Source organism: Mustela lutreola, chromosome 9, assembly GCF_030435805.1.
Source record: "Mustela lutreola isolate mMusLut2 chromosome 9, mMusLut2.pri, whole genome shotgun sequence".
NCBI lineage: Eukaryota > Metazoa > Chordata > Mammalia > Carnivora > Mustelidae > Mustela > Mustela lutreola.
Window position 1 is genome coordinate 114,534,937 of NC_081298.1, and position 25,025 is coordinate 114,559,961.

A 25,025-nucleotide genomic window follows, 5' to 3' on the forward strand; every position below is an offset into this window, starting at 1 on the left:
CACACACAAAAAAAATCCAAGGCTTTTGGTTGCTGCTTAAATGTCACGTTATTAGAAAGGCCTTCTGTGCCACATGTGTAAGAGCAGGACCCAGCCTCCACTGCCCGCCTGCCTTCCACTGCTCTCTTCTTCTCCCTCGCATTTACCAGCAAATGACAATAACCATCTTTTTCTTTGTTCCCCCGCCATCTTGGCCCGCCGTCTCCACTTCGTGAGGGCAGGGGCATTTCTATTCACTCTGCGGTCCCTGAGGTCTAACACAAGATCTAGCTCAGAAAAGGTTTGAATAAATAGGTGTTGAATAAATGAATGAACCAATATTGTAGTTCGGAGAGACCAAGCCAAACCCGACCAGCAGGACTTGCAGTACAAACTAAAGATGAAGCATATAGTGGTGAAGAAAATCAGAACTGAAGGACTACATGGAGATCAGCCAGCCAAACCCTGTTGCTTCATGAATAAAGAAAATGAGGTCGAGAGGTGGAGTGACTGGACTAAGTCCTGAGCTCCTGTTTGGAACTGGAATATTAAAATGGCTTGCTCAAAGGCCCCGGTTACCCCTGCGGGAGCCAGACTCTGGAGCTCACATGGGCAGCTGCAGCCTCGGTCCAGCTGTGGGCTGGGGGAGCCTGCTTGACACTCTCAGGGCTGAAAACAGGGTTAGAGCTGGATGACGGAGCCGTGCGGGCACCCATCTATCAGAGGCACTGCAAGAGCCCTGGAAATGGGAGAGCGAGAAAACTGTATTTGTCAGGACTTCTCTCAAGGAAAGTATCTTGTGTGATTGAAAGGAATGCTTCGATAAACATGGTGAGGGTATGTGGGTGAGTGGGTGTGTTTGGGGGTGGGGATGATGGGCCATCCTAGGTGCGGTCTTCTTTTTTTTAGATTAGAATTAGGTTTCATGCTCAACGTGGGGCTTGAACTCATGACCCTGAGATTCACAGTCCCATGTTCTCCCCACTGAGCTAGCCAGGCGCCCCCACAAGTACAGTCTTGAAGTCACCAAAAAGCCTTCTAAGAAAGGTGAGTCGGGTTTCCTTATAAAATGCTTGTTTTGCTGAGTGCTGTGGTATGAGGCAGGAGCCAAACTGCCTGAATCTGGGCTGGGTGGCCCAGTACTGCCCTGCTGGGCTCCTTTCTCACTCTTCCTCCCTGAGGGGTTCTGCTTGTCCTTGACTCAAATGTTCAATATTGACAGCAAATCCATTTGAATGAGTGTCAGATTTGCAAGTTGCCTCGGGTCTCTTGACCCTTAATTTTATATACCAGGAGCCCCTTCTCACCAACTCCTCGGCTCTGCTAATCACAATCTCATCCTATCCTTTCAGGAATTCTTCTCCGGAACCTTGGAGTGGCTGCCTGGGCAAGGCTCCTGGCCTGTCCCTGGGCTGGCTAATGTTGCTACTTGTAACATCTAACACCAGAACCAGTTGAACTTACTTGATTTGTTTCTCTATTTCATAATATTTCAAATAAACCTTTATAGTAGTTAGTATGTGTGATACAGATGTATAGATGATCACAGTTCATACATTTCATTGAACACATGGCCTCTGTACCTTTGTTCCTCCTCAAGTATCAGTTCAAGCATTTCCCTATGAAGCTAACCCTGGTCCTCCAAGTCATCTTTAGTCAACCCCTCTCTTCTACTGTATTCTCAGATCATACTATGAGTATCTCTCTCTGCTGAGAGTGATCGGCTGTGGTCCCCACGTCTGACTGCCATGCAAAACTGTCCATTCCACTAGGGCAGGAACCATTTCTTATTCATAGCCATAGTGCCTGGGCATCTGGTTCTTACCAAACCAGAGTGCTGGACTTTAAACCTCAGGATAAAGACAGATCATCTCCCTATATGGCAATTTTACTTAATAATAAGCAACATCAAAATTATTATATATTCTTAAATGCTGAGATATCTTATAAAGGGGCATGCAAAATTAGTTTAGCTTTTAAAAGACAAGTACATTTATATTATTTGTTCACATTCATCTGAGGTCATTTGAGAATTTTTTGTGATGAGTACTCAACACAAGTTTGAGTTTAATTTGATTCAGTTCCAGATGATGTGGATGGTTAATGATTTTCTTTTCCAAAAGCAGACAATAATAGGTAAAAGGGTAAAAACTCTCAGTTATAAGATGAATAAGGTCTGAGGGTCTAATGTATAACATAGTGATTATAGTTAATACTACCATATAATTGAAAATTTCTAAGAGAGCAGAACTTAATGTTCTTACCAAAAAAAAAAAGGTAAATATGTGAGGTGCTGGATGTTTTAATTAACTCAGTGGGAGAGATCCTTTCACAGCATTTATACATAACAGATCAGCTGGTTAAATACACTACAGTTTTACAATTTTAACTTCATTCATAGTAATAGCAAGGAGATGCATTTTTGTTTTAAGTTAATAAGCTCAAAAAGGCAAGCTGGAAAAATCTATACTATTTCACCTAAAAATATAAATTTTATTTTAACAAAAATTTACTATCTAAACATGGGAGAAATCTTTTGTAGCAACTACTACTCTTTGGCAAAGATCAAATGCCTCTTTGTATTTGAAAAGATTTTTATGATACATCATACAAAACTGCATATTCAATATATGGATAAGCTTGGTCTTCAAACTCCTACAGTGTCGGATAAGTAAAATTTTAAATGAATAATAAATATTTATCAAGTAAATACCCTTGAGATGTTATAGTCTTGCCTCAATTATGAAGTCATTGCCAAGTAGTAGGAGGCGAGACAAAATTGGATATTTTGCTAGGTATATTAGGTTAAGACCCAAAAAGAAATGAACCAGATATGGCATTATTTGTAAGCCCTGCTCTAAATTGCATTACTTTGCGACCTGAATTACAAAAATAATTATAAAAGGAATACATATACTCAGTGTAGAAATATTGAGAAACTGGCCGATTTTACCATCTTTCTCTTTTCTACTCTTTGCAGGTGGAAAAGTTGATGGGAAAACAAGCCAGCCTTCAGGAGTTACTGGAGCGCAGCAGAAGGCATGGGGGTGTGCAGACCAGGAGTGAGTGATATGCCCTGACAGACACTAATTTGATTGTGCCTGGGACTCACTGCAGTGAGGGGGCAGACATACTGCCCAAATTTTGAGTTTTATCTTACACACACAGTCTCCAAACTTCATGCTCCTAATTTCCTTTGCAAAAGGAATAACCTTGCAATGAATTCCATCCCGTTTTTAGCAACGTATCTTTTTTTTTTTTTTTTTTTTTTTTAATTTTTTATTTATTCGATAGACAGATCACAAGTAGGCAGAGAGGCAGGCAGAGAGAGAGGAGGAAGCAGGCTCCCTGCTGAGCAGAGAACCTGATGTGGGGCTCGATCCCAGGACCCTGAGATCATGACCTGAGCCGAAGGCAGCGGCTTAACCCACTGAGCCACCCAGGCGCCCCAGCAACGTATCTTTTTAATAGCATATTGTTTCATCACTGATCCTCCAGCAAGTCTGAATCACATGGTCTTATCTCCTTTTTTGATCTCATCCTGCCATCTAAATTATTATTCCCATGATCATTTATTCAGTCATGCATTATTTATAGTTCTCTTACCTACCTGTGAAAATCTTAATCAGAGTCCTTCAGTGACTCCTAAAGATCAAATGTCCTAACACAGCAGACCTCTGCTTTCTGATCTGGCCTCTCCCCAGCTCTCCAAACTTCTCTTCGGTTACTCCCCTATCACAAAGAGAGTACTGTGGATTCCTGTCTTTTCTAGCCTCTGGTTTTAGAGAGTTGTTCCTCAGTAGACATCCTTCACTTACTTTGTGCTAGCTGGCAAGCTCCTTGTGTCCTTCAAGAGCCTGGGCAGGTATCACTCGTCCCTGTCTTTCTTGACATGTCTTGCTAAAAGTAAACGCTTGCTTTTTTGTGCTGCCATAGCATCCTGCCCACACTTTTATTATAGTATTTATGTTAAATTATTAATTAAGACTCTTACTTCTACCAGAGGGAGGGGCCCACATACTCTCAAGGTGTCCATGAATCACCTAAATTATAGGCAAAATCTTATGTAGGTTCATTTTCTGCTGGGGAGAAGATTCAGAGCTCACAACAGACTCACACCAGAGTCCATATTTACCCTCAAAACCAAATTAAGAACCTCTGTACTAGACCCTGAGTCCTAGGAAACACAAAGTCAGTTCTATACTCTGAATCTCTACAAGTAGATGCCTAATGTTAGCTGAATGAACATTTCAGTTATTATTTAGACTATATATTTATATTAGTAGATATAGAATAAATTCAACTTCCTCTATTCATTGTTGTTTTTAAGTAAGTAGGAAAGTATGATACAGTAAAAAGTACCCTGTCAAAAGGAAAGATATGGAAACATTTATGCCAAACTACTAACAGTGGCTATTCTTGGAAAGAAGGATGGGGTAGGGGTAGCATGGGCTTTCAAACTTTTCTTACACCCTTGTGTCTTTTTTTTTTTTTTAAGATTTATTTACTTATTTGAGAGAGAGAGAGAGAGTGCACACAAATGGGGGGAGGGGCAGAAGGAGAGGGAGAGAGAGAATCCTTAATCCTTGCTGAGGTAGAACCCAACACGGGGCTCGGGGCTTGATCCCAGAACACTGAGGTCATAACCCAAGCTGAAATCAAGAGTTGGCTGCTTAACCGACTGAGCCACCCAGGCAGCCCCTTTACTCTTCTGTCTTGATCAAGTTTGTTTGTTTCACTTCGTGTGCTTTTTAATTTTGAGACTTAAAAACAGTGTTTTAAACCATAGGACTTTCTTCTTAAGTTCATGAGACATCTAGCTTCAAATTGCAGATCTGATACTTATTTAGTTTTGTGCCCCTGGGAATGTTATTTACACTTTATAAGCCTACATTTCCTCATCTGTAAAATGAGATAATGCTTACATAGTCCACTTAGTTATCACTCCACAAAGCCCAGCATGAAGTAGGGACTCAGTAAATATTAGTGGAATGCAAATTTTGTTGTCCTTAAGGTTTTGTTTGTTTTGTTTGCAATCCAAAATAGAAGTCAGTGAAATATAGTTCATTATTATCTCAATACTGTAAACATTCATTCATTCAGTAAAAGTCTGACATGTCTGGCTAGTTTATAAGGTGGCTGTTAGCTCTGATTGCTAACTAATAAGGAATCCCATGATATATTTGCTTGTTTTCAAACATAGAAGGGTTGGGGCACCTGGGTGGCTCAGTCAGTTAAGCATCTGCCTTTGGCTCAGGTCATGATCCCAGGGTCTCTGCTCAGCGGGGAGTCTGCTTCTCCCTCTTTCCTCTGCCCCCCAAACACCTGTGCTTGTGCACACTCTCTCAAATAAATAAAATCTTAAAATATATATATGTAAATAAATAAACAGAAGCATTACAAGAATCGTAAGCAATTTATAAATGAAGTGCAAATACTGGTTTAAACTAAGTACACTGGTTTAAACTAAGCTCTCAGTTCACCTGTGTGGTCACTAGAAAGAAGTTCTTTGCTATTTTCACTCACCTTGTGGCCTGTCTCCACCGGTAGACATCACATCATGTTTTATGAAGTCTTTCTGATTTTTCTAGAGGTTCTACAAGAAATAAAAATGCCATTGATAATGATAGGTACCTTGTAATTTATACCATCCTTTGCTTTCATAATTTTATAATGAAAGGTTTTCATTGTATATTCAAGAGATTGCTGTTAAAAAATTTCTAATCAACAAGAGTTGATTAGACTCTAAACAAGAAAGTAAAATTTCTTGTTTCCTTTAGTCTTTGCATTTTCAAGTTACTTGGTGTTGAGTAGGCATGTTCACCTCGGTATTTATATCTTTGGGCATTTATATCCAACAGCTCTGGACTAATAAAAACTAATTCCTATGTATTTAAAATCAGCTAGAGTACACTGACATTCAAAGTAAGCAATTCATCTGACCCTAAAATAATGAAAGCCACAAATATATTTTCCTGAATATCCCACATTAAATGAAGTCACCTACTTCAAGTGACAAGTGAAATAGGTTCGTAATGGGTTTTTCTGTAGGGGCTAATTGAGGTGATCCACAGCCAAAATTAAGTAGAAATCCATTTGGAAAATACTCCATGAGTATATGGGGGGTTTGTTTTATTTTGTTTTGTTTTGTTTGAGTAATATAGCAGGTTTCAATGAGCTTTATGTTTTATTTTTCATTATTTCATTATCTGAAGCTTCTTGGGCAGTTTGACAAAGTCACGGAATCTTTCTGGGCACCCGTTTCTTGATCTGCACAGTTGGCACAAATAATAATAAACATGCAGAAGTGGGGCTTACGGGAGATGAAGGCTGGGGGGGGGGGCAGAAGCTAGAACGTGGGCAGTAGGGGTATCAACAAATTACTGAGTCACCTTCAGCATTATGTCAAATTCCCCTCCTTTATCCTAAGAGAATCTATGCTTATTCCCAGCTTGGCTTGTCTTTTTTCCCTCTGAACTTTACAGAAAATTTTTCTTAAAATGTTCCTTCTTTTGCCTAACACTGCTCTTTGTCCTGAAGGAATCTAAGAGGCAGTGCTCTGTCAGATGCTGCTCGTTGCTACCCAGTGTCCCTCATTTTTTAGTAACCCAGTTTATAAGCCACATTCTCCCTTTTCCTTCACAGCTAGGTGTAACCACAAGACTAGATCCTACCCCTGAGGAAAAGTAGAAATATGAGTGATCTCTGGGAAGTTTCAAAAGAGAACACACATCTTTTTCTTTCTATTCTTCCTTCCCACTGCTGGGACACAAATGAGATAAGTGGAGTCTGAGCAACCTTCTTGGACCAAGAGGGATACACTAAGGATGGCAGAAGAGCAGGACAGAAGGACCAGAGTCCTTCACACAAAGACCTGCTCTAACAGCTCTGGACTGCCTACCTGGGGCATTTTTTTTCCTTAAGATTTTATTTATTTGTTCGACACAGAGAGAGAGATCATAAGTAGGCAGAAAGGCAGGCAGAGAGAGAGGGAAGTAGGCAGAGAGCCTAACGTGGGGCCTGATCCCAGGACCCTGGGATCATGATTGAGCCGAAGACAGAGGCTTTAATCCACTGAGCCACCCAGGCGTCCCTCTTTTTTTTTTTTTTTTTAAATAGGCTCCTTGGCTAGTGTGAACCTTGAACTCACAATTCTGAGATCAAGAGTCACATGCTCTACTGACTGAGCATCTTTTCTTTCTTTCTTTCTTTTTTTTTTTTTTTAACATAAGAGAGAAACTTTTAGCTTGTTTAAGCCACTGTTATTTTGTTTTTCCACTAGTCCTCTAGGTCCTCTAGGAAAATGTCTAGAACCAAGAAGCATTCTTAATTCTTGAAAGTTTTCTCTCCTCTGAGCCGGTGTGTCCCTTTTACTTAGTAACAAAATTCTCCACTCTTCAGAAGCCTCTAGAATGTCACTTCAATCATTGTCTTTACCTTTCCCCCTCCCAACACCTATATTTTGGACATTATACACTCATTTGAGCTCTGTAGATAAGAACTTGGAAAATAGAGCCCTTCTACCAGGAAAGAAAGAAGTAAGTTTTGCTAAAATTAAGTTTTCAGCTTTTTTGTGGATTAAAGGGAAAACAGTTCATTTCAATTGAACAATCATTTATTAAGCACATACCATGTAAAAAGTACTGTGCCAGGTGTTGGGAGAAATATAAAGATGAGATTTTTCCTCCTTCAAGAAGACACATGAGTAACTAACTGTAGCATGTGATGGATTGCAAAAAATGTAATCAGAAAAATATAAAGTTCCTAAAACTTTCAGAGGAAAAAATATGAATTCCAGTTATGGGGGTTACAGAAAATTTCATGAAGAAGATAGAATTTGAGGGGCACCTGGGTGTCTCAGTTGGTTAAGTGTCTGATTTCAACTCAGGTCAGAATCTCAGGGTCCTGGGATCAAACCCTGCTCCGGGCTCCCAGCTCAGCAGGGAGCCTGCTTGTCCCTCTGCCCCTTCCCCAGCTCATGCTCACTCTCCCTTTCAAATAAATAAATGAAATCTCTTTTAAAAAAGAGAAGATAGGATTTGAACTGGGGTTTGAACAATATGTAGAAATGGTAAAAAGAGGCTTAGCAAAGGAACAGCGGTAGAAAGTCACAAGGCGTAGGTGGACTGAGGGAGTCCAGGATTCTAAGGCTCATGAAGAGTGGAGTAGGAGGAAAAGCTAGACTGACTGACTGGGGACAGACACCCAGGCTGTGAATGAATATCTTCTTGGGGGCCTGCTCTGCAGAGGGGAGAATAAGAAGACACTGAAAGTTCTACAAACAAGAGAAGAGTCAGATCACATGTCTTCAGTAAGAAGATGACTCTTATAGGCGCCCCTGCAAAGGGAAGCCCCCTGCAGAGAGGCCAGTGAGTGGGCACTTTCAGTAACCCAAGGACAAGGCAGTGACAGTCTGAATTAGGGAAGCAACTACTGGAAAGGATAGAAGACACAGATAGAAGCAACGTCTCAGAGGTTATTGCTTGAGCTAAATGTATACTTTGCCCAGGAAAAGGATTTGGATTGTAATTCTCAGATTCAGAAGTGAAGAATATAGCCCTTAAGGAATTTTTAAAATTACACTTATTTGAACTGGCAAAACTAAAAGGAGGGTGACTATGCTGTGAACTTACCGGCTCTACAGTTCTAGCAGAGCCTTAACTTTTTTTAATCCTCAGATGTCAGCTGGGAGTGCACAGAATAACCGGCCGATGGGGAAAGAGTAGTGAAAAGTATCTTAGTGGGGCTTCTGGGGGTACAGTCAGTTAAGCAACTGACTCTTGGTTTCGGTCATGATCTTGGGGTCATTAGATCCAGCCCCAAGTGCAGCTCTGCGCTCAGTGAGAAGTCTGCTTGAGATTCTCTTTCCCTCTCCTTCTGCCCCTCCTGCATATTCTCTCTCTCTCACACACACACTTCTAAAATAAATAAATCTTAAAAAAAGAATGAAAGAAAAATATCTTAGCAAAGAAATGCAACCATCCCTTCTTTCCCATGGTTCATCCTCTGCCCAGGTAGGCCAATAAATAGCAGGTGTCAGGGCACCTGACGTAAGGTTCTGACGCTTCTCCCCATTTATCCCTTTACCACCCTTATGCACCATCTCTACCCATCCCACCCACCCTCATACTCCGGAAGCAATCCAGGGAAAATTTAAGAGAAGGAGGAAGCTTTCCAGAGAGCATAAGAATTTTCTATTATGTGTCTCTTCATTGCTCACTAAAATCATGCCAGCATGGCCTGAGGAGAAATGGAAAGAGCTGGCACAGACCCATATAAGGTCATTGTATTCTCAAATAGCTTTGAGATCAGTAACCCTTGTCCAAAAAAATCTTAAAAAGCTACTTCCTCATTCCCAGGAGATAAATTATAGAGCTTTCCTCAAATGAAAAAAAATTGAGCATGCCACTTTCTCTTTTTATTTTTCTATTTTAGGACGATTTAAATGGGTGTTAATACCTACTAAGCTCTTTTCTCAAAAAGGGCAGGAGCAGATAACAAAATAATCAGAAGAGTATCCTTTGTAAAGTTTAGCAATCTACGGTTTAGTTAATCTTATTTGGGGCACCGGAAAGCACCTTACAAATAAAGTAATGAGGATTTTTTTCTTCCACGATTCCCAAGGTGATTTTTGGCACTCTTGGAAGCACAGATGATTAATCAAGTCACTGGGGACAAGCGGCAGTAATGTGATTGTCAAACTAGAGATATTGATCCAACTGTGCTTCATTCTCATGTAATATGTGTGTGTGTGTGTGTGTGTGTGTGTGTGTGTGTGTTGGGAGATGGTCAGTGGGAGAATCGGTACTTTCAACATTGTCCCTGAGAGAAGATTAGCAGGAATTATTAAATATTCTTATATTTCTTAAAAATTCAAAACCTGAGAAAAATATTGAGGAACTCATACTCCAGTCCCTAAACTCAAAATCAGAAGGTTCTTAACCTGGGGGCATAGATTAAAATTCAGACCATCTGTAAATCACCTGGCATTGATTGATTTTACAATTTTTTTTTTCCCCAGATAGGAGGGAAGAAAGGAAGACTTTGTGCTTGCCTCTTGTTTGGAGTTTACTGCTACGTTGATATTCTCTCTTATATACAGAGAAGAGAGAAAAAGGAAGGAGGAAGAATAAAGAGAAACCAGGAGTCTCATCAGTTCTGTCCCAAATCAAATCAACCAAATTATATGAAATTTGTACAAGGTATTTATCTGTTAACTTTTATATTGTATTTGTATTTAAATTTAACAATAGTATAGTATGATTATCTTCCTTTCAAAAGCCTCTGAGGTTTCAAACTGGTTTAGATGGTATTTTCAGAGTCTGTGGTATAACAAAAATGTAGATATTAATTAAATTCAGGGAAGCTGTTTAGAATAAATGTGTGTCAAAAAATCTCTCTAGTATAAATTTTTGATCATTTGTGTTAAATCCTTCAGAAGTACCTTCAATGAAAAGGCTATACCATTTCCAGCAATACAATTTTGTATTGAAAGGAGCTATTTAAAAAGACAGAGGGTAATAAAAAGACATACTTCTTTATTTTCAGAATACTAGTTTCAACAGATAAAAACCCCTATGATTCCAATACTAATTAAAATGGAATGCTATTCTTGCTTAAGTAAATAATAGAAAGCTTTCAAGTGAAACCCGATTCTTCACATCATGCTCCCAAAACCCCACAGAATTCAGAATTGTTTCACTAATGTCCCTGTGTAATTAATCAACACACCTTATTCTGTACATAGCGGAATGAACTTTGATAGAATCCTCTGTCCCTTTTCTGTGTTACAAAAGGCATTCCTAATCTTCTTAATTCTTTATTCTTAATCCCAAAGAGGCATATACATGTTGGATTTATCTGCTGTGTAAATAAAAAATCCTGTCACCTTTTCTTTAAGATTGCTCTCAAAATTAATTCCACTTCAAATTAATACATAAATATCGAACACTCTGTAGTCCCCAAACATTTCATTAGTTGACAACGTGCAAAGGCAGATTATGACATAATTTAAAAATTAAGCAAGAAAATAAATGAATATTTTATAAATTTTATAACTTTTAAATAGTTATTTCTTTAAATGAATATTTAAATTTCTTTAAATAAATGTCGGCATGGTTTGAATCTAAATTAGTAAGGATATATGGGATCTCTTCTTTTATGAAAATATTTCCCCTGTCAATGCCTTTCAAAGCACATAAAAGCACACACTTACCCCATGTTGCTTGCTGTGGTTATATCATCCTCAGATCAAGGCTTATCTGGATTCTAGATTAATTTAAAGGTTATATATAAAAAAAAAAAAAAAAGCAGGAGAGGTTTGACTTCCCCGGAAACGAGATTGTCATATGCTAACTAGGCTTTTAAATGAGGAAAACTAGTGTCTCTTCTAATTATATAAGCTTCAGGTCAAATTCTAGCATCCACTAATCAACTGAACTGGATTTACTTTCAAGGAGTAAAAGAAAGCTGTTAAAAAGGAATGGGTTTTTTATCCTAGAAAACTGGGAACTTGAGCATTAAAAAGTTATTTCTATATGAATACAAAGCTAAAGATTTTTAAAGCAAAGTATTTATCTTGTTACCTTAAGTACTTTTAAAGAAAAATATCAGGGAAAATTTAGTTTGCCATAAAACAGGTATTTTTCTATATTTTCCAGAAGTTTTGCAATTGCATTATATGTCCTTTCCTGAAAACATCCTCTCACTTTGTCTTAATTTGTATAAATTCCAGTAAATAGTATTTACTCCTAAAACATACCAATTAGTGCTAACCAACAAATCCAAAAGTGTCTAATTTTAAAAATTTATCTTTGAATAGTTAGAAATAGGGTATTTTGAAATTAAATATATAATCTATGGTTATGGGAAACTAACCAAAATACCATTTTTACTTATATTTTAAAAGACATTTCAACCCAGATTTATAGTAGTACAACAGAAATTTTTAAAAATTTAGCAATGACATATTGAGAAATACAAATTTCCACAAGATTTTGAATGAAGAAATATGATATGGAAGTTACTGTTTATAGCATTTTTTGGTCATTTTCAGAAAAACAGTTTCAGCAAACACTCAGGTCTTTATTGTAATTTTTAATATGTACCTGTCATGTACTCTTTTGGTAATTTTTAAATTGTATTGTCTAGAAGGTAAAAAAAAGCTTCCTTGACATGGAATTCATGAGGACACATAGATCTACTTTTTGAAAAATTGTAATATAATTCACATAGCACAAAAATTGCCCTTTGTGAACAAGTCAATGGTTTTAATCTTCATGAGGTTGTGCGACCATCAGTACTAATTCTAGATTATTTCCGTCTCCCCCGAAAGAAACCCCGTGCCTCCCAGTTCCTTCCTCCCATGGCAACCACTCATCTACTCCCTATCTCTATGGATTTGCCTATTCTGGATATTTCACACAAAGGCCACACAATATGTGGCCTTTTGTGACTGGCTTCTTTCACTCAATATATTTTCAAAGTTCATTCATGTTGTAGCATGTGTCAGTATTTCATTCCTTTTTATGGCTGAAAATATTCCTTCATATGGATATATACCACATTTGGTTTATCCATTCATTGGCTAATAGACATTTGGGTTGTTTCTGATCTTGAGCTGTTATGAATAATGCTGCCATGAACATTCCTATACAGGTCAATTTATTTGGGGGACATAGTTAGGAATTGCTGGGTCATACTGTAACTGTATATCTAACATTTTGAAAAATTGTTCAATAGCAGCTGTACCATTTTATATTTCTACTAGAACTGTTGGCAGTTTCCAATTTCTCCCTATCATTGCCAAGCTTTGTTATTGTCTGTCTGTTTCAATATAGCCATCTGAGTGATTGTGAAGTGCTGTCTTATTGTAGGTTTGATTTGCATTTTCCTAAAGAGTAATGATTTCATTTGCTTATTAGACATTTGCCTATCTTCTTTAAAGACATGTCTATTCAAATCCTTTGCTCATTTTTAATTGGGTTGTATTTTTATTTATATGTATTTATATTTGAGTTCTTTATATACTCTGGAATCTAAATCTGTATCAGATAAATGATTGGTAAATATTTTCTCCCGTTCTGTAGATTCTTTTCATATCCTTGATAGCTTCCTTTAACACACAGATACGCTTTTTTTTTAAATTTTTTTTATTTTTTTTTAACACACAGATATGCTTTTTAAAGAAGACAAAACTCAGTCACAGGATTGGAAGTTTACTTTGCCAAAATGTAGATAGTTCTGGGGCACCTGGGTGGCTCAGTTGTTAAGCGTCTACCTTCGGCTCAGGTCATGATCCTGGGGTCTGGGATCAAGCCCCGCATCAGGCTCCCTGCTTGGCAGAAAGCCTGCTTCTCCCTCTCCCACTCCCTCTGCTTGTGTTCTCCTCTTGCTGTGTCTCTGTCAAATAAATAAATAAAATCTTTAAAAAAAGATTTAGATAGTTCTGCTATGTTTATTAAAATGAATCACATAATTTATTTTATTTTTTTTTAAAAGATTTCTTTCTTTCCTTCTTTGAAAGAGAGAGTGTGTGCTGCATGCATGAGAGCAGGAGGAGAGGCAAAGGGAGAGAGAGAATCTTAAGCAGGCTCCACACCTAGAGCAGAACCAGATGCTGGACTCGATCTCATGACTCTGAGACCATGGCCTGAGCCAGTATCAAGAGCTGGACACTCAACTGACTGAGCCACCCAGGCGTTCCCATATAATTTATTTAAAGTAATTATAAGATGATGAAAATAAAGTTCAAAAAGGCATTGAGAGATGGTTTTATTGGCAAAATTATGATAGAGAGGTAGTATATGAAGTTACTTAGGTGACTAAGTTTTCCTTATAACTAAAAAGTTCAGTTACCACATTAAAATTTTAATGCAAAATATACTACATGTGGAGCTTTAGTCTCAGGCCTGGAGCAGCAGTGAAATGAAAGTTACCACACCATTCTAGTCCCCGGATGTCAGTATACTGTCCTTCACCTTCCACCCTGCAATAGTGAAAAACAAATTTGTTCATTAACCATTTCTACAGTTTAAAAACTAATTTTTCTTACATTTGAAAAATTAGGTTAGTAAAAATACACACATATATCAGGTCAAAATCCAATAAACAATTATGAAATTATCCCCCAAGGCTGCTTTTTAAAAAAATTATCAGGATAGGGGTGTCTGTGTGGCTCAGTTGGTTACGTATCCAACTCTTAATTTTGACTCTTGGCCTCAAGAACGTGAGGTCAGGGTGCCTGGGTGGCTCAGTGGGTTAAGCCTCTGCCTTCAGCTCAGATCATGATCTCAGGGTCCTCGGATCGAGTCCCGCATCAGGCTCTCTACTTGGCAGGGAGCCTGCTTTCTCCTCTCTCTCTGCCTGCCTATCTACCTACTTGTGATCTCTCTCTGTCAAATAAATAAATGAAATCTTTAAAAAAAAAAAAAAAAGAATGTGAGGTCAAGCCTGGCATCGGGCTCCATGCTGGGTGTGGAACCTGCTTAAGATTCTCTCTCTCCCTCTCTCCCTGCCCCTGTCTCTTTCTCTAAAATTGAGGGAAAAGAAGTTTATGAGGATATTTCAAGTGAAAGTAATTTTTGGCCTAAATTTTCTCAATAATTGTGACAAGCTTTCCATTTCCAAGCTGATAGCAAAACGTTCTATAGCAATAGGAGAGGTAAGAAGAAATAAATGAAAAGTCTAATCAATTATCAACAAGAATATTTTCTTTTGGAGGCTCATGATGGTCTTAGCCTCTCTTTATAACATTTTCCCTAAAAAATAACCAAACAATTCTTGTCTTTTCTTTTCTCTTTAACAGAGAGGGAGGGAGAGAGGTGGAGGAGGGGCAGAAGGAGAGAGAGAATCGTAAGCAGCTTCCATGCCCAGCTCAGAGCTCAATGCAGGGCTCAATCTCAGGACCCTGAGATCACGACCTGAGCTGAAATTAAGAGTCTGATGCTTAACCAACTAAGCTACCCAGGTGCCCCTAATCAAACAATTCTTAATAAATATATTATAAATATATTTTAATGAAATATATTACAAAAGAATATAATAGCATTGACTAAATAAAACATTTAAGCAAACATACCTGAAAAGAATCTTTTAGAATGACAATGACTTTTTATTTCAAGCTTACCTATTTTCATTGAAGTTTCCAGTATACTTTGCCCCATTTGGGAATGTATAAGTCCCCAATCCATGAAACATATTGTCTTTAAAGTGTCCTTCATACACTGCTCCTGAAAAATGCTCAAGTCTTCCAAAACCATTCATCTGTTTGTAACAAAGGAAATGACCTCAGTAACTTTCAGTTTCCCTAGAATACTTAAAAAAATGTACATATATGTCTATCATCTACTTAGTTACTATTTAATCTATCACTGTATCACCCTTTATCTCCACAAAAATAAGACAACATTTACCATTTCTCGTTGTCCTTCAAATGCATCTCTTTCTGAAGCCTGCTAAGTCTAATGTTCTTATGCTGGGGCATTTGAACATCTAGGGGGTCAGGGATGATGCTAATAGGGTCCTCAAGATATCTTGAATATATCAAAAATCTTAAAGGATAGCCAGTTTAGTTAGCACAGGAAACAGTACAAAGAAGTTGTTAGGAAGAAAAATTTGTATTCAGGCACACCTAGGTCCACACCTGGTTTCATCACTCACTGGAAAAGAAACCTAAGCCTGATTTCCCTCATTTGTAAAAGAGGAGCATGAGTGGTACCTACCTCGTGAGATGCTATGAGGGTTAGATGAGTAAATTATGCAATGTATTTAGTTTACTCAGTGAATAGGAGATGAGAAAGATGATAATAAGGTTGACAGGAGGCCTGGCTGGCTCGGCCAGAGGAGCATGCAACTCTTGATCTTGGGGAGGGGGTAGCTGCGGGGTGAGTTCGAGCCCCCAGCCACGAAGCAGAGATTACTTAAATCAATAAAACTTTTTAAAAAAATGACAAGGGGTGCCTGGGTGGCTCAGTGGGCTAAGCCTCTGCCTTCAGCTTGGGCCCTGATCTAAGGGCCCTGGGATCGAGTCCTACATCAGACTCCCTGCTCATTAAAAAAAAAAAAAAATCTTTAAAAAAAAATTATAAACCCTGTATGACTTTAACATCACTCCTATATTCATATCAGTTATTTTTATTGTATAGTCTACTCACATGTGTTTTTCGTTAATGGTGAAATGTCAGGAATCATTTAAGCAATAGGCTTACTTATCCACTATCAATATTACAACAACAATACCTTGTCATCTTTCCAGCTTCCTTTATAGACAATCCCATTAGGAGTGGTATGAGTACCTATTCCATTTCTCTCAAAGATACCAGAAGATGTTCTTGTACAGTCACCGTCTAAACAAGAGAGAAATATAATCCATTATGAATGGGGACCTTGTTTGACTAGGTAATAAAGTATTTATGTTCAGGACTAATCACAACTGCATCCCTGTGGGTCTCTTTGGCTCCCTTGCATTGAAACCAATGAGGCCAGAGTAAGGAGCTCCATGGACTTAGAAGGTCTTGTTTTTGTTTTTAAGTTTATTTATTTATTTGTTTAAGTAATCTCTTCATCCAACATAGGGCTCGAACTCATGACCCCAAGATCAAGGGTTGTATGCTCTTCTGACTGAGCCAGACAGGTGTCCCTTAAGTCATGTAACCATTAAAAAACACACCCGACAGGAAGACCGACAGATCCCATACATGGGTTCCCAAGGCATACTATCTAGACTTAACATTCAAGTTTAAATTTAAAATCTGGGAGCACCTGGGTGGCCCAGTTGGTTAAGCAGCTGCCTTCAGCTCAGGTCCTGGAATCAAGCCCCACATCAGGCTCCCTGCTCAGTGAAGAGCCTGCTTCTCCCTCTCCCTCTGCCTGCCACTCTGCCTACTTGTGCTCTCTCTATATCTCTGTCAAATAAATAAATAAAATTTTAAAAAATAAAGAAAGAAATATAAAATCTGTCCATCTATTAGTATTTCTGTGTCATTTTGTTTAATGGAGTTAATATCCCAATACTAGTTTTACAAAATTTACAGTCTAATTTTTTTACTGTTAAGCTATTTAATTTTAGTCTAGATAGAAAAAGTAATTGAAATGTATGCTTACCATACTTGTCTCCATTTGGAAATATAAAGTTTATCTTATACACTTCAGCAGCTGTTTTAAAAGATTTAAGAAAAGTCAGATAAACTTAAATATTTTTATGTGAGAAGACCTTGTAACAAATGTGCTTTAAGAGCCAACCAAACTGGGGCGCCTGGGTAGCTCAGTGGATTAAAGCCTCTGCCTTTGGCTCAGGTCATGGTCTCAGGGTCCTGGGATCGAGCCCTGCATGGAGCCCCGCATGGAGCTCGCATCGGGCTCTCTGCTCAGCAGGAAGTCTGCTTCCTCCACACCCACCCACCTGCCTCTCTGTCTACTTGTGATCTCTCTCTGTCAAATAAATAAAATGGATAAAAATCTTTAAAAAAAAAAAAAAGAGCCAACCAAACTGACTCACTTCATATGATCGCAAGCATATCATGATTACTTGGCATTCCCATTTTCTAGTATAGGGCCCTGGGGAAATGAATAACTTTGCCTAGATAATCTATTTTTATTTATTTGTTTATTATAATAACTTTATAAATATATATTCACATACCACAAAACTTACCCTTTAAAAGTATACAATTCAATGGTTTTTTAGCATATTCAGACGTATGCAACTATCACCAGAATCTAATTTTATAATGTTAGCAGTTAGTCTTCATTCCCCTGGTTTCGACTCCCACGTCTTCTTTACCCCCACCCACCTCACCCCAGCCCCAGCCCCAGCCCCTGGCAACCACTAATCTACTTTCCGTCTCTATGGAATTGTCTATTCTGGCCATTTCATATAAATGAGTCACACAGTAAATGGTCCTTTATGATTGGCTTCATTTACTCAGCATAATGTTCTTAGGGGTTCATCCATGTTGTAACCAGTAGCCATGCTTTTTGCCACCAAATAATAATCCCCTATACAGAAATAAGTTTGTTTATCCATTCATCAATTGGTGGACAGCTGGGCTGTCTCCAGTTTGGGCTGTTATGAAAACGTTGCTATGGACATTCACGTGCCAGTTTTTGTGTGGTTATATGTTTTTCTCTCTCTTGGGTAGCCTATATGACCTATTGATGCCCTTACAGAGGTAAAGTGGAGTGAGGAATTGGCAAAAGGAGGGAATATAAAATAAAGATAGTAAATGATAGTAGGGAGATGTAGGGGTGAGGTCGTCTAAACAGAATGCGATTAGAATGGAGAAAAGAAAGCATTGAGGGGAATCTATGCCTCAAAGCCCTGGGACATTTAGTGGACTAAATCACTAGATATTATTTTTTTCCAATACCAAAGAAAAACATATATAGAGAGAAGATAAGTAAATTCTAACTTCTGGGACAACAGAGTCTACCAGAATATTACTCAAAGTGTGGCTCATGCCTCAGAATTACTTGGGATGCTTGCAAGTTCCTATACTACTGAATCAGAATCTCTATGGGTGGGGCAAGAGAACTGACATTTTTACTTAAAAATTAATTTAGGTGTCAGGGGCACCTGGGTGGCTCAGTGGGTTAAAGCCTCTGCCTCATGATCCTAGGGTCCTGGGATGGAGCCCCACATCGGGCTCTGTGCTCAGATGGGAGCCTGCTTCCTCCTGCCTCTCTTCCTACTTGTGACATCTCTCTCTCTCTGTCAAATGAATAAAAAATTAAAAATTTTTAAAAAATTAAAAAAAATTAATTTAGGTGTCAATCGAGAAAGACTGGAGGCTCATCCCCTTTGAGGAAATATAACACAATAGGTAGAAGACTTTAAAGTACTGTAACATCCTCAGAGAGAAAGGGAGAGTGTAGTATCCTTGAGACCGAAATAGGTGGTTATGAAAAAGAACCAATTAGCAATCTAGGAGATGAATAACATTAATTGGTGTAATGACTGAATAGCAGAATGGATACAGCTGAAAAGTAAATTGGTGAACTGGAATACAAAGTTGCAAATTTTTCCCAGAAAAAGGCACACACAAAAAGAGACAGGATCACTTGAGCAAAGCCTTTCTTATCTCCCCTATCCACCCAGACTCCTCTAGGAGTCTCCAGAGCGCCCCGGGCAGATCCCTACTATTGTACTTAGAACCCTGTTAAAATAACGCTTTGGTGCTGGAATCTCCAAGTCTAGGTCAAGGATCAGGGATTAGTCAAATGTTTTTTTTTGTTTTTGTTTTTGTTTTTTTTCTTCACTCTACCGTCCAGCATAGTACTCAGTTGTAGGTGCTTAGTACTTGTAGGTAGGAACTGAACGTCTAGTGAACGAATGGCACAATATTTAAATGCATATTAAGCACGGCACATAAATTGATCATACAAAAAAAAAAATGTTTTCAAATGTCCTTAAATGGTTCCACATTTGAAACTTTGTAATGTTAGAGCGAGAGGGAATGTAAGACATGGAGACCATCTGGCACCATAGAGGAAACTGAAATCCGGAGAGGATGTCATTTGCCTAAGATGTCACAACAGCAAATCGACGGCCGAAACACAGCTAGAATCCAGGTGTTCTGATTCCCAGGCCAGGGGTGGGGGTGGGGGGTTCTCCGAGTCCCCACGTCATCCCCGGTGTAGACGATTAGGAAATAAGTCACAGCCACACAGGCGCTACCAGTGGTCACGCTCTGGCTTAATGCGAGTTCTACTTAGAGGTGACCTTCCCGGCTCGGGGCATTGGGAGGAGGGGCACTCACTTGACAGAGGTGTGCCGCAAATATTTTCTTGACTCTGCGGTTCCTCCTGGGCCGCCAGTTCTGTGGCATTGAGGGCAAGGAGCGCTAACTCCGCGCGGAGCGCGACTCGGTCGCCGGGGCGACGAGGCACCTCTCACCCGGAAGCGAATATGCGAGGGGCCGACGCTGAGCCAATCAGAAGGCAGCGGGTTGTGCTGCCGCAGCTGGGCCGCCGCGGAGCCGCTCCAGGTGAGATCGCGGTGGGTGCCGACGCCCCGGCGGGACCCCTTCGGCCCCGGGTGCTTCCTCCAGACAGCCGCCCCGGGAAGCGGCGCTGCGAACCCGCCACGGCCTCCCCCTTCCGCGGACAAGGGATGTGTGCGTGTGTGCGTGGTCCGCGCGCCGCCCTGATTGTCAGTGTGCGGACCCTGCTACCGCCTCCCTCCCCGGGGGCGGTCAGGGTCTGAGGAGCATCCGGCCGGAGGGGCGGCGTGGGGGGGGATCCAGGCAGGCTGGCTGGGGCGGGTGAGTCTGGGCTAGCAGGATCCCGGGTTGTCCGTACCCGGGCTGGAGGCGAGGGAGCTGGTTCCAGCTACGAGAGGGGTTAAGGGTTGCATTGAAGAGGCTCGGGTTTCCTTTCCTGTCTCTTGGCGACGTCTGGAACTGAGTATATGCTGGAAGAAAGGTACCAGGTGTGGGTATCTGCGTGGAGCTGGATGTATGGGGTCAGTCAGAGGTTTGCCTGGGAAGGGAGGGTGTGTGATCAGGTTTCAGTGCCCTGTTTGGTGATTCTGTTCCTGGGGGCCTGTTCTGGGTGTGAAATAAAGGATCCTCTTCGAGCCAAACTTAGGTCCCTGTGTCCACGGTGAAGAAAAATAGTTGGAATCTTCCTAGGCTAAGTGGAATAGAATAGAGACATTTAATCCATGTCGATCATACAACCTGATTCTCATTCCCTTGAAGACATCTGGGGTGAGTCGTATTGGTACCGCAGTCTTCCTTCAACATTTTGAGAGCAGATCTTACATCCGGTTGTAAAGTTGACATTTTCTGGGTTGGTGTGAGACAAGTTGTTGCTCGTTTGTTTAGGCAAGCTAGCTGGGGAGTGGCCTGGTTGCCACTCTTTAAAAATCAAAGCACATCTTCTTGCTTTTTTCCTAGTGTATTTTACTTACACAAACTTACCTAGACTGGGTGTTTTTTGAGCTGAATCTGATTTGTATATCCTTTATCTTTTTCTGAATTCTAGAAGTAATAGATAATTACTGATGCACAACTTTACAGAATTTCAGTTTGCCTGATTGTTTTCGTCTCCTGCTAAGCTTTTAATGACCCTAAGTTTTTGTGAGTATAAGTACCACTGTTTTTGCAGAAGAATTTGAGGTAGTTGGGCTTCTTATGATACTCTCTTATCTAAGAGATCTGGAGTCGGGAAACTTGCAATGAAGGGATTTGAAATTTGTGTTGGAAATGTGTATTAATCATTTTTTATTTTCCAGTATTTTATTCTGTTTTGACACATGGGGACCAACCTGGCCAGGAAGAAGCTGCCCTTCCTAGGGATAGCTAATTCACCCTGACCTGTGAACACACCTTTCATATGCAGACCAACCCCCCACCACCTACCTCCTTTATCATAATTTTTACATCCCAGGCCAATTCCTCCCTCCCCCTAAATCAACCCAGGGCCAGGTCACAGGCAACTAAGCACAGCCGCTCTGCCCCAAAGCCTGCTGGGATTATTTTAACTGGCCAGTCCTAAACTGTTTACTCTGCCCTGCCTTTCCTGCGGAAACCCTAAGAAAGGCTGTGGCTTTTGCCTTCCCCTGGCTCCTTTGTGCCTCCTGACTGACACCGGTGCTTCTTCCTATGGACCTGGCCTGCCGTGGCACGGCACACCCCTCTCCTTTCTGGCCAAATGTGAATAACATTAAACTTTTCTTTTGGTGGCATTGATCTCTCCTTGTTGTCCCCTTTATAAATTAAGACCCAGGCCCAAATCGAAGGAAGTCTTGTTTATCACTAAACTTAGAATTGAGGAATTGAAGATACAAGGTACATGTGTGTGGTGAGGAGGAGGAGATACGGTAGGAAGAATTTGGCTTTGGTGTCAGACAGATTGCTTCAAACCCTGGCTCCAGACTTTGCTTCTGTACATTAGGTGCCATTAGACATGTCATATAATTATCTGTGCTCTAGACTCCTTTTCTATAAAATGTAAAAATTGATCTTTACCGTACTAGATTTTTAGAGGTTTAAATGAAATAATCTTACCTTTCCCCTTAATGCAGACTTGTTTGTTCAACTACCTTCAGTATGTCTCCATGTGAGTATCTAATTGGCATCTCAAATGTAACAGATCCAATGAACTTGTGACACCCTCCCCGATTTTTTCCTCCCCAGTATTTCAGTTCTGAGCACATGACACCACTATGTAGGCTAAAAAATCTCACAGTAATTGTAGACATTTCTTTCTCATACTTTTCATCTCATTCATCTACATTTAAAATACATGCAGAATCTGTGACCACTTTTCAACTCTACTGCTCCCATCCTAGTCCAACGCACTATTTTTTCTGTATTTGCTTTGCCTGAACAACTGCAGTAATTTCCTAGTTGGTATCTCAAAAACTAATGACACATTTATGAGGTTAATAGGCATGTAATGGGACCATGATACTACTAATGATACTAAAATGAAAAGCAATTCATTTATACAAAGCATTCCTGTATGGTACAGTATGAAATGGAATCACAGAATCTCTGTACATACATGAATCACCAAAAGAAATAAGCTCACTTTAAGATTCATTCTTTTGTTTGGAGCAGAGGTGGCCAAGTTGTGATGTATAACAAAAATATTGTGTATAAAATCTTTAAAGTCAAGTATTAGACTAAATTGGCAATAACTGCAACTTAAGAACCAAACCCAACCAGATCTTTGCTGTGGCAATGCAACGTTAACTCTGTGGCCTGCCCACTTTATTGAGGTAACAACCCCTTCTCTCTTGCCTCTCCTCACAGTGCTCCCCCCTGTCTCCAGCTTTTTCTTGGCCTTCTCTGCTCTCTGACCTCATCTGCTCTCCTCACTTCAGTACGGACCCATCAAACTTCTTACTGTTTGTCCAGCTCAGTGCATTGAAGATGTTCTGGACCTGGCACCTTCCCCTCGGAATATTCTTTTCACAAATATTTCATGGCTCTTTCTCAGTTTGTTCAGGTTGCCTGCTCAAACATGATCTCACAGAGGCCTTACCTGACTACTGTCTTTAAAATAACAGTTTTGGGATTTTTCTTTTTCTGTACAGCATTTAACTGGCATTATCTGTTTATTTATTTATGTCTTACCCTTTGGAAGGTAAGCTTCATGAGGAAATTTTGTCTTCTTTTTTGTTATATCAGTTGTTGGCTCGTGTATTTTGGTGCTCTGTTATTAGGTGCATATATATTTATCATTGTTACATCTTTCTGATAGATCAGCCCCTTTATCATTATGAAATGTCCTTCTTTATTTCTAGTAACATTTTTTTTGCTTTAAAGTCTATTTTGTCTGATATTAGCACAGTCACTCCAGCTTTCTTGTGGTTGCTGTTTGCATAATTTATCTTTTACCATCTGTTTCCTTTCATTTATTTGTGTCTTTGAATTTAAAATGATAAATAAATAGCATATAGTTGAATCATTTTTTAAACTGAGGTATAATTGACATATAACATTAGTTTCAGTTATATAACATAATGATGTCATTTGTATATATTGTGAAATGATCACCACAGTAAGTCTAGTAGTTAGCATCCACCACCTTACATAGTTACAAAAAAATTTTTTTTTCTTATGATGAGGATTTTACAATTTACTCTCTTAGCAGCTATCAAGTATGCAATAGAGTATTATTTACTGTAGTCCCTATGCTGTACATTATATCTCCGTAATGTATTTATTTTATATCTGGAAGTTTGTACCTGTTGACCCCTTTACCCATTTTACCCAGCCTCTACCCACCACCTCTGGTGACCACCAATCTGTTCTTTTTATCTGTGAGCTTGGTTGTTTTTATTTTTAAATTCCACATTTGAGTGAGATCATACGTATTTGTCTTTCTCTTTCTGACTAATTTCACTTTAACAAAATGCCTTCAGCGTCCCATCCTTGTTGTCACAAATGACAATATTTCATTCTCTTTTACGGCTGAATAGTATTCCATTGAATATATCCATATGTATATGCTTTTGAATTAATATTTTCATTTTCTTTGATAAACACCCAGAAGTGGAATTATTAAATTGTATGATAGTTCTATTTTGAATTTTTTTTTAAGATTTTGTTTATTTATTTGAGAGAGAGGCAGTGAAAGAGAGCATGAGAGGCAAGAAGGTCAGAGGGAGAAGCAGACTCCTCGTGGAGCCGTGATCCCCATGCGGGATTCGATCCCAGAACTCTGGGATCCGTGACCTGAGCCGAAGGCAGTTGCTTAACCAACTGAGCCACTCAGGAACCCTCTATTTTGAATTTTTTGACGAATCTCCGTACTGTTTTCCATAGTAGCTATGCCAGTTTACATTCCTACCAACAGTGCACAAGAGTTCCCTTTTCTCCATATCCTTGCTAACACTTGTTATTTCTTGTCTTTTTGATAATAGCCATTTGCACAGGTGTGAGGTGGTAGTTCCTTGTGGTTTTGGTTTGTATTTCTCTGATAATTAGTGATGTTGAGCATCTTTTCATGTACCTGTTGGCCATCTATATGTTCTCTTTGGAAAAATGTGTATTCAGATCATCTGCTAGTTTTTTAATTGAATCATTTGGGGTTTTCTGCTGTTGAATTGTATGAGCTCTTTATATATTTTAGATAGTAATCTCTTATCAGATACATGATTTGCAAATACTTTCTCCATTCAGTAGGTTGCCTTTTCATTTTGTTGATGTTTCCCTTTGCTTGCAGAAACTTTTTAGCTTGGTGTAGTCCCACATTTTCATTTTTGCTTTTGTTGCCTTTGATTTTGGAGTCAAAAACTCATCACCAACACTGATATCAAAGAGTTTACTGCCTATATTTTCATCTAGGAGTTGTTTGGCTTCAAGTCTTACATTCAAGTCTTTAATCCATTTCGAGTTCATTTTTTGTGTGTGGTGTAAGATAATAGTCTAATTTCATTCTTTTGCATGTGGCTGTCCAGTTTTCCCAACACGATTTATTGACCTCTTTCCTCATTGTTTATTCTTGGCCCCTTTATTGTGAATTAATTGACCATATATGTATGAATTTGTTTCTGGGATCTCTATTCTGTTCCATTCATCTGTGTGTCTGTT

At 39.3% G+C, this 25,025-nt stretch overlaps 3 protein-coding genes across 18 annotated transcripts in view; 1 reads left to right on the forward strand and 2 right to left on the reverse strand.

Annotated features, from left to right (window-relative positions):
• Positions 1–13,965, reverse strand: part of ARHGEF33 (Rho guanine nucleotide exchange factor 33) — a 129,569-nt gene extending 115,604 nt beyond the window's left edge. For 6 of the 15 annotated variants that reach the window (XM_059188531.1, XM_059188536.1, XM_059188539.1 and 3 more), the window contains exons 1-3: positions 13,917–13,964; positions 11,195–11,247; positions 5,506–5,575 (exon numbers count right to left, since the gene is read on the reverse strand). The gene's annotated coding sequence lies outside the window, so the exon portion shown is untranslated. Of the gene's footprint in view, positions 1–5,505; positions 5,576–11,194; positions 11,248–13,916 lie in introns of all 15 variants that reach the window. The other 9 variants (XM_059188532.1, XM_059188543.1, XM_059188540.1 and 6 more) reach the window with 3 other exon arrangements.
• On the reverse strand, positions 13,723–19,864 carry MORN2 (MORN repeat containing 2). The gene is made up of 4 exons (XM_059188548.1): positions 19,737–19,864; positions 16,219–16,325; positions 15,107–15,243; positions 13,723–13,966 (listed from the first exon to the last, which is right to left on the reverse strand). The coding sequence occupies exons 3-4, from the start codon at positions 15,241–15,243 to the stop codon at positions 13,864–13,866; spliced, it is 240 nt and encodes a 79-aa protein (XP_059044531.1). The 5' UTR covers positions 16,219–16,325; positions 19,737–19,864; the 3' UTR covers positions 13,723–13,863.
• Positions 19,865–19,899: 35 nt separating this feature from the next.
• The window catches only part of DHX57 (DExH-box helicase 57), a 62,853-nt gene continuing 57,727 nt past the window's right edge, over positions 19,900–25,025 (forward strand). The window contains exon 1 of one of the 2 annotated variants that reach the window (XM_059188526.1): positions 19,900–19,964. The gene's annotated coding sequence lies outside the window, so the exon portion shown is untranslated. The other variant, XM_059188525.1, reaches the window with a different exon arrangement.